At 31.4% G+C, this 10,107-nt stretch overlaps 1 protein-coding gene across 1 annotated transcript in view; it reads left to right on the top strand.

Annotated features, from left to right (window-relative positions):
• Nucleotides 1-549: 549 nt before the first annotated feature.
• The window catches only part of LOC108914955 (activating signal cointegrator 1 complex subunit 2), a 13,308-nt gene continuing 3,750 nt past the window's right edge, over nucleotides 550-10,107 (top strand). Inside the window, exons 1-9 of the mRNA XM_018720886.2 lie at nucleotides 550-818; nucleotides 874-954; nucleotides 1,014-1,088; nucleotides 1,139-1,465; nucleotides 2,893-3,099; nucleotides 3,726-3,937; nucleotides 6,313-6,498; nucleotides 6,553-6,699; nucleotides 6,779-7,032. Coding sequence (XP_018576402.1) covers nucleotides 732-818; nucleotides 874-954; nucleotides 1,014-1,088; nucleotides 1,139-1,465; nucleotides 2,893-3,099; nucleotides 3,726-3,937; nucleotides 6,313-6,498; nucleotides 6,553-6,699; nucleotides 6,779-7,032 — 1,576 coding nt within the window. The 5' untranslated portion in view covers nucleotides 550-731. The remainder of the gene's footprint in view (nucleotides 819-873; nucleotides 955-1,013; nucleotides 1,089-1,138; nucleotides 1,466-2,892; nucleotides 3,100-3,725; nucleotides 3,938-6,312; nucleotides 6,499-6,552; nucleotides 6,700-6,778; nucleotides 7,033-10,107) is intronic.

Genomic DNA, 10,107 nt, shown 5'->3' with positions numbered 1-10,107 from the left:
TCGGCTGCCCGCTCGGAACAGAATTTCTAGTCATGGAATATCCAGGCTACATAGCCGCACTACCCTACCCAACCATACCACACATAAACATGACACTACCCCCGGGGTTTACACAGTCGAGTCGGCGAAGCAAGAAGAGCGCCAGAAGAAAGGGCCCTAGCCGGCGGGGCCCAGCCAGGACAAAAGGAGGTCCCACAGAGCGCCTACACCGGCCGTATTTGCGGTCGGGGTAGACGACGGATGGGGCCCAGCTACGTAGGCTGTCCAGGCCTACACGAGATGAGGCAGGATAAAGAGGGATAATCCCCCTCGATCCCAAATCATTGAGGCCAATTTCTAGCCATAGAATAATGGCGCGAATTTCTAGCCATGGAATAATGGCGCGTGGCGAGTCATGGAATAATGGCGCGAGTACCTTAGAATATAAATATTTTAAGATTGGTTTTTGCTAGTAGGATTAGTACATACAATGGTCAATGGCGGCGCTAAATTCAGTACAAAAAAAATTATCGCAGGATCAACATCAATTCAACTGTGATTAGCGGAATCGGGATCACGATCAGTGCTTGGCGCTTGACATTTGAGGTTAGGTTTAGGGGACTTTTTAAAATACCTTAAAAGTCGGTAACTAGTGTATTATTTGCATTGTGGCAGTAGTGGTAGTGTTGCAGATATCGTAACATTCATTTATATGCTAGCATCAACAATAAATATTTATTAACATAGAAGTGATGGATTTAGTGAACTCATTTAAAGAACTAGATTTAAGTAAAAACGACACCAAGGAACTTATGTACACTTATTTAGACGTGTTTAAGGTAATATATGATATTTATTCCGTAAGATGAAGTTCATTACTCAATTTTCTTTTAGAATCCAAATAATTTGCCAATTAATCAAATTCATCTTGAAAGAAATTGGTATGAGTTGCGGAAAGATGCCCCAATAGATCTTGTAAATATAACATTTTGTGTAGCAAATTGCAAAAATAATTAACATTCAAATCATTGTAGGATGTCTCTGAACTATCCGACCAAGAGATTAAAAAAAGATTATGTGAAAGAAAATCAGAAATAATTCCTGCCTTGGTAAAACATTTATATTTTCATTTTTATATTCTAAGAAGTATTTATTCCAGGATAAAAGATGGATACCTAAAAATATTTTATATAAATATGAACCATATGTCTTTACGTTAAGCAAAGAAGAAAATTTAACATTTATAACAAACAATCTGCAGTTTATTGATAGTTTAGATTATCTTTTAAATTGTAATTACCACCAGTTTTGGTGCACAATTTTATTTGAACCTTCAGCAATTATGGTTTTAAGGAGTTTTATTTTACATCCCATACCTTGGTATCAGACTGTTTATTTAGAAGAGGAATATGCTGACATATATAAAATAGTATTTAATAAATTTCTAACTGTTTACAAAAGGCTGTTAACTTTTAAAGAATCACAGGTGAGATATATTTCAATATTATATTAGCTAAAAATATATCTACTGAAAAAGTTGGTGGTTTTTAGTAAAAAATGGAAATGGACAATATATTAAGAAAAAATATATATATTGCCTTATTTTCTACATTTATATATTTGTATAGTATTATAAAACATAAAAAACTGGTTAGTTGTTGTTAGATTTGTTTTTGCAGAAATAATCATTAATTTCATCAAATTATGCAATCAGACACTAACCTATACTTAATCTATGTAGACGATATAATTAGGTATTCACCTTTCTAGCACAACCAGCTATTAGCAAATGAAGTATATATTCAGACTATTATGTCTATTGTCTGTATACAAATATACACCTATAAGAATTTGAAAATGGTTCTTTATAGATAAACACAATAATATTTTTCTTTGGATGTTTTGCCTTTGATCAATAGCTTTTTCAGCATATATTATTTTATATTAAATTTAAATTATAGACATCCTAGGTAACCAAAGACACTTCATGAATTAAAATTGTTACCAATTGGTGTCATATAATAATAATAATAATAATAATAATAATAATAATAATATACAATATATGTATTTTTAAATTTTGCTATAATCCAAACTTTTTTTATTTTATAAACCTTCTCTTTTTTAAATAATTTCTTTCTAAATTACAGCGACTGTTAGCACAATAAATGAGAAAATAATTGATTAAGATGTCTATAAATTAAATTTAATATAAAATAATAAATGTTAAAAAAGCTCTCGATTGAGAGCAAAACAGCCAAGGAAATATATCATTGTGTTTATCTATAATGTACCACGTTTCCAAAAAATTTCCAAATCCTTATTATTATGAAGTGATGATTTAAGAATTTGTTTTAAATAAGTAGTTATTTACCTCAATTAAATTATCTTTATTTCGAAGGTATATTTTCCCTAACTTTTGTATATACTTATATCCTAACTTTTTTATGTATTTGTATAACCAGAATAATCAAATTTAAATCAATGGTATTTCATCATCTGTTGCATTGCATATGTGTAAAAAGTTTAACATCTGTCATCAAATAATATTAAAATAATAGTATAATACAGGGCGTACCAAAATGAATATCGGGGTTTTAAAGCTTTGTAGAATTTATTACAGTGACCTTACCATTAGGCATACTTGTAGGACAAACTGTTTGAGTTGCTTGTTCATTTGATGTATACTTTGTAATTGTAAGTTAACAGTAATAATTCCTACAAAGCTTTAAAACCCTGATATTCTTTTTGGTACGCCCTGTATATCCTTTTGAAAAATAAAATTTTGATTTTATTTATAGGCATATTTTCTTAGAAAAACATTAAGCAATTGAGGAACCTGACTTATTTTTAAATTTAAAATATTTATATATCAAAAACTAGTATAATTTATGTCTTGAATATAATTTTTAGATCGAATTCATGTCGGAGGAATATGGTTTCAAAAAGTTGATCGAAAGAAAATTAATCAACTTACCCATTGTGATATCTCTTGCATTTATATATAAAAATTGTAACTTAGACTTTGTGAATAAATTAACTAATTTATACTTTAATGATACTTCTCAATTGGACTTTCAAATAAGGGAAGTAGAGGAGATGGTGAATCAGACCCTACTTGTAAGTATCATTAATAATTATTTATATAAAGTGCATATTGTAATCAAAACGTTGGGATGAATATAATCACAAGACTTTTTACACAAAGCCTATGAGGTTCCCAATATATTTTTTAAAAATATAACAACTTAATTCAATTAATTTAGAGATGTTTGTTCTGTTAAATAAGGATTTGTGCAGTAGTCCATTATGGTGGAGAAGTACAATAGCTTTGTTACTCTTTAAAAAAAAAAAAAATGTTTGATATTAATTGGAAAATTCTATAGCATAATTAGTTTTGAATTTGATTATGGCGTTACCAAATAATTTATAAAATTCCTCATTAAATTTTGATGCTTTGTTAAAATTTCTAATAATTTACAAATGCTAAGAATTAGAAGAATGGCAGTGTGAAGGAAAAAGATTATCTCCACTTTTTTATTTGCTTTTTTGGTTATTTTACGTCGGCCTATTTTTGCTTTGCTTGGTGCCAAAGAACATTGTTTGACTTCAATGAAATTAAAGTAAAATTACAATAACTAATAATAAATCATATATTTAGCCAAATCTTATCTCATAGCCTAGCCTAGTCTAGTTTTCGAATCAATATTTTAATAATGTAATTGCAACTGGTATCACATTTTTAGGTATTAGAAATGATAGGAGGTCATGTTTGTGGATTCGATGAAGATGCTGTAGTAGTACCTGTTTCCATTAAAGAAAGGCCAAAAGTATTCAGTTTATCTTGGGTGTACTCAGTAGTGAACTACTTGTTGAACACACTTTCCTTATTAAATACCCTGTTGCAGTTCTACAAACCTGCCATCGAAATTTGTTTGAACAAAGAACTACCATACAGGTACATAAGAGTAATTGTTATTGATATAGTATAGTGCCGTTTTGGCCTTATATTATAAAAATGTTATTAATTGAGAATCATGTTTCTTTTCCAATATCTTTTTAATTTATGTTTATCTCTGATACAGTGGTTATAAGATGTTTGGTAATATTTTATATTTTGATTTTAGTTGACTGTACAAACGCCGTATGTTGAATATGTTACAGACTACTGCAAAAATAAATAAAATTATGCAATATAGATCCTAAGTTTCATAATATTTAAGAAAAAGGTTTTCTGTTTTCATTATACAGGCTGTAAGTTTGACTTTTAGAAACACGTATCAATAGTTTATTTTTTCAAATTCCCTCGTAAAAACTTTTTTTTAACCTTTTTATTTAGTAATTCTTGTACTACGCCGCTGGATAAGCTAGTGTAACTTCAAATAACAGCACGCTTTAGTCACAGCGCATGTACGATTTCACACCCTTCGCCGCGAGTTACTTTTGTTGAGTGGATGTACGCCACACAAACAGTACTTAACAAGTAACCTAGCAAAAAACTCGAGCAGTAATCAATAATGATAAATGAAAGACACACAAATAAATAGTCCTTGCAGGTCTCTCTTCGCTTCGTCACCGTTGACCCGCACTATCTCTCTTTACATGCACTGTAGATTGCCTACAATGCATGTATATTATGTAATACATGAATTTGACAGTGGTGGCGTACACAAGAATTAAAGTGCATTTTAAAAAGCTAATTATAACACAACTATTTATTTGATTAAAAAAAGGGCTTCAAATTCGTATTCAAGGGAACACGTACTATTACCCCTAAAAAACTGACTCTCACTTAAAGTTACACCCTGTATTTAACCCGGTACTTCGAGTCTCGGTTAAGCTTTGGTTAAGTAGATTAGACTGTACATATACTTATTTTTATTTTATAATTATATATTCTCAGTCTAATTGTCTGATTAGTTATTCAAGTCTTAACCAAGACTCAAAGTACCGGGCCTTAAAGCAATAAATACCGAAAAATGTATTCGTGAAAACACATATAGATTACATTAAATAAAATTGAGAAAAATGTTACTTGTACTTACCAGATTTTGTAGCTATAATAACTGTTCAAAATATTCACCACCACATTCTAAACAAGCATGTACCCAACGATCTTTAGGACCCATGTTATATACAGCGTCTCCCATTTTTCATTTTAACACCCCTGGAAATGTGAGAAGGATGTGGACTTTCCGCAAGCCAATTTTTTTTACAAATAGTATCCCGAAGGGAGGTTATATTTTACTAATCATTTTATTGATTTAACAAAAGCCTCGCCTACTACGAATTTTTAAAAGAGTCGTTTTTCCAGAAAGTGGTATTAGTCATTTTTTTATCAAAAAGAAAATATTACCAGGTTATTCAACACCCTTTAAAATAGCCATATACCAAATTTGAACGACAAATGTCACAGTAAAAATAATAATTAACGTACAAAAAGTGTAGGTAATGAATTATAAATATTACGTTGTTAAACAAAAAATAGTAAAACAATGTAAATTAAATTTTAGTTTTCTCGCACTACGGACTTTTCCTTTTGGGGTTTTATAAAACAAAAAGTTTATAAAAACAGACCAAGGAATTTGGATGACCTAATGAATTGCGTAAGACAAGCTTGTGCAGAGATTATTCCACAACGGCTATGTAAATTATTTTTAAATTTAAAAAGAGGATTGGAAAAATGTGTTCGACTGGAAGGAGGTTTGGTGGAGAAAAGTAAAACTTAATTTAGGTTAACGTTTTGCAATTTTTTTGTTTAAGAACTTAGTATTTATAATTCATTAAATTTTTTGTTAAGTTATTATTTTTATAATTAATTAATAAAGTATTAAATTTACAGTGCCTGTATTCTTTCTTTGTCCGATTAGTATTTGTTTTCACTTTCATAGCAATCTTTGACCTGCTTATTATATTTTTTAGTTGTCTGATTTTTCGACGTTTGTCACCGCATTAAAAAACACTCGATAGACATTTGTTGTTCAAATTTGGTATATGGGCATTTTAATGGATGCTAAATAGCCTGGTATTATTATCATTTTAATAAAAAAATGCCTAGTACTACTTTCTGGAAAAACGACCCTTTTAAAAAATCGTAGTAGGCCAGGTTTTTGTGACATCAATAAAATGATCTGTAGAATATAACCTCCTTTCAGGGTATTATTTGTAAAAAAAATTGGCTTGCGGAAAGTCAGCCTTCTCACATTTCCAGAGGTGTTATCCTCTGGAAAAACAGGACACACTGTAGAACGTTTTAAATTTTGATTTACACTATTATGTAGTGTTAAATATACATTACTTATACTGCGGACACTACATTTGATTCTTTTACAGAATGCCGTATATATATGTTCACGTTTACCGAGAGTTATATGAAATGTTAGGTGTCAGAGAAGAACTTAAAATTCAAAAGGAACTTAGCAATAAAGTCTTTGATGAAATAAATTTAGGTCGAAGTGAGTTTATCGATGTTTACCACGTATTTATTTCTCATTGCCTGGATAAAACACTTGAAACGATGTAAGACTCACCCTTATCGTATCTTCTTTGATTGGTTTATATTCATATTTTTAGAGGCAATACGAAACAACAAGAAGTTATAGTCGAGACTTACTTAAAGCTATTAACAACAGCTTTGGAAGATGACTACTTCATCTGTGATTACAACATGAAATATAATGTAGCTAGCCAAAACGAAATAATTGAAAGTTGTTTTCCACTGTATCCTTTTTGTATTAGTAATATGGCAACCATGTAAAGAAATGTTTTTTATTTTTTTTTTCCTTAACTATTTCTATAGAGATACTACTAGGACGGAATTTATAGTTTCATGTATAAACAAATTTCCCAGACATAAAAGATTGCAGCAATTATCAGAATTAAAAAGACAAACTATCGAAGATGTCTTTAAGGAATTTAAACCACCCGAAATAGAAGAGGAAGAAGAAGAAGAGCCTCAGGCAAGTTCATCTCAATTAACAATGGGACCAGGAGAACATGAAATAGAAAATATGATTAAAGATATCACGGAAATGTTCCCCCATTTGGGAGATGGTAAGAAAATTATATCCATTCTTTTTTCGGACCTCTTCAAAAAAATTTTTGAGTGCCCCTTATTTTAAATCATAATATAATCAGAGTTGGAGTAAATATACTTTTTTAACTAATTTATTTTAGTGCCTAAGTGTACATTACCATTATTATAATATTTACATTCAAATTTAGACAGATTTGTAAAAGATAAGTTTGAATTTTGTTAATAGCATTCAGTTCTAGTACATTCTGTCAAAAAAAGTCTGGAATTTGTTAATAGAACACAATATATTCAATGAAACATCAATATTTATTTTGTCTCCAAAATAGGCTCCATTTGAAGCAATACACTTTTCCAACGAATTGCAACAAATTTAATTGCATATTCTGGTATGAACTTCAACTCTTTCAGCAATATTTGTTTTATGGCTTCTATCGACTCGAAACCTATTCCACGAAGTGGTAATTTAAGTTTGGGAAAGAGGGAAAAGTCAAGTCGTTAAGTTTTTGGTCAAAAATTCATTCACAGTTATCGCTTTATGTGAAGGTGCATTATCGCGGTACAAAATCCAATAATTGTCCTTCCTTGCATCTGGTCTTTTGCGGGGGACACTCTTTGTCTCATAATGTTGTCGTGCTCATGCATCAAACGCATCACGTGACCTTCCGGCCATTTAAGCCGGGTTAATTATTGCTGTTTCTTCCAGTTTCGCAAAACTTAATTCTAACTGGGGTCGATTAGGACCCAAAATTGGTCTTGAACCTTTATACCAAGGGTCGGCAACTGGCGGACCGCGGTAGGTAAATTACTGGACTGCCAAAAATTTTTTGAAAGTATAAATTATCAAATAAATTTTTTTAAAAATGTTTTTTACGTTTAAGTGCCAATCTTATCATTTTTTCTAGTATTTTACAATTGTGTGAGTGTTTTGAGTTCTTAATGGTTAGTAAGCAGATTAAATTTGAGTTCAAATTAAAATAAAAAATAAGAAATATGAATTTTTTCTGGACCTCGTTCAAAATTTTCAAAAGTATCCGGACCCCACCTAAAATTACGTGCCGACCCCTGCTTTATATTATAGAACCAACGGATACTAACTTCACTTTCACTTGACTATTCTGTCTCTAAACTATAATATTTAAGTCTCCTTACACTATTACTGTCTATATAACAATAAGAAATACTGTCTATTGTCTATTTGTCTTCTTGGTTTCAGAGATGTCACACTAATGGGAAATTTTACGACTTAACCGTTCTTGCTAGGGTCTGGTACCACTGTCATGGCTCGGTATAAGTTCACTACAGGTCCTTAGCCCTTTAGTTTATAAGACTATCTATGATTATTATTATTATTACTATTAAAAGTCACTTTACTCAACTCAAACCTAAAATATATTTAATTCTTTCAAATCTCACAATTGGATTTAATGAGTCACTCTAAGGAATGGTGCTGGCAAGGATTCTTATCGCTAAAGAAGAAAACTCGACACGCTGACAGGAACGCATATATTCCCAGGTTCACGTATAAGTTTCTTTTTGTGGTATACCCGTGGTGGCACTAACGACGCACTCGTTATATCTTAAATTTGTCCCTTTTGTCTCTCGCAACACCGCGTTTCACTCGTAACTTTTATCATTTGTGGAATCGACTGTCTGACTTCAATTCTGTCAATGTCGAATCAAATCTTTTGATAAGTAGTTACTTTTTTAAACGCCGACTTTTCCCCAATTTCGTAATTTTTCACTCGCGATTCTACCGTGATTTAATTTATCAAGTGGATAACACTGTATTGACTGGAATTTAACCATTACGTTCCGTTTAACAAAAGCAGTTCACTCCAGATTTCCGGACACACTTTTCTCTAGCTCGCGATCTTCACGGGACCGCGACAATAACACCCGGATAATGTTCTTTGTTGATTGATCTCCATCGGGAAGGAATTCTGTGTGGACAACACCACAATAGTCAAAGAAAACAGTCAATATGATTTTGATTTTTTGATCGTCTTTGACTCAAGTTTTTTTGATTTCGGTTCATTAGAAAATTACCATTCCGAAGCTTGTTGACTCATTTGCATATTAAACTGGTAAACCCATATCTCGTCACCCTTTATGATACCTTGCATGAATGTAGAGTCTGACTTAGCTTGTTCAACATATCTTTAGCAACATGTTCTTTCAATCTATAATGACGATTTGCAAGCACCATTTCCTTCACTTTATCGATGTTTTCTTCAGTTGAAGATGTTGAAGGACGATCAGAACGTGGCAAATCATCAACTACTTCTCGACCATGTTTGAATGCTTTGTACCATTCATATGCGTCAGTTTTCGATAAAACTGAATTACCATACGTCTTTCCTGACATTTCAACTATTCAGCATAAGAAATTCCGTTGGTAGCACAAAATTTTAGGCAAACTCTTTATTCAATAACATTATCTATAGTAAAAATCGCGGAATACACTTTTGGGTGGGCTAACAAAATTAACAGCTGTAAACAAACTACTTACTTGACAAATGTGCTCAAACACAAACTTTGTTTCAGATTAGTTCGGTGGTATCAACTTTCTATCAAAAAAGAAATTTAAATCTATTTTATGCAAAATTTTTAAATGACAAACTCCAAATATTATTTCGACAGAATGTATATGGCTGAACATTTTAAAATGAACAAATAATTTTTTTTTTTTCGTCCATCTACCTACCTATCCTAAGAGGTCCCTTCACGCACCACTCAAGACGTCTTTCCGTACTCCTCTTCACATTCCTCTAGGGCAGGGGTCGGCAAGTAATTTTAGGTGGGGTCCGGATACTTTTAAAAATTTTTAACGAGGTCCAGAAAAAAAATTCATATTTCTTACAAATTTTCATTTGAACTCAAATTTAATCTGCTTACTAACCATTAAGAACTCAAAACACTCACACAATTGTAAAATACTAGAAAAAATTATAAGGTTGGCACTTAAACGTAAAAAACATTTTTTAAATAATTTATTTGAGTAATTTATACTTTCAAAAAATTTTTGGCGGTCCAGTATTTTACCTTCCGCGGTCCGGACCTGGACCGCGGTCCGCCAGTTGCCGACCCTTGCT

This window comes from Anoplophora glabripennis, unplaced genomic scaffold (assembly GCF_000390285.2).
Source record: "Anoplophora glabripennis isolate ALB-LARVAE unplaced genomic scaffold, Agla_2.0 scaffold661, whole genome shotgun sequence".
NCBI classification, from domain to species: Eukaryota; Metazoa; Arthropoda; class Insecta; order Coleoptera; family Cerambycidae; genus Anoplophora; species Anoplophora glabripennis.
The sequence above is the reverse complement of the archived record's forward strand: the minus strand, read 5'-3'. Positions and strand labels throughout refer to the sequence as shown.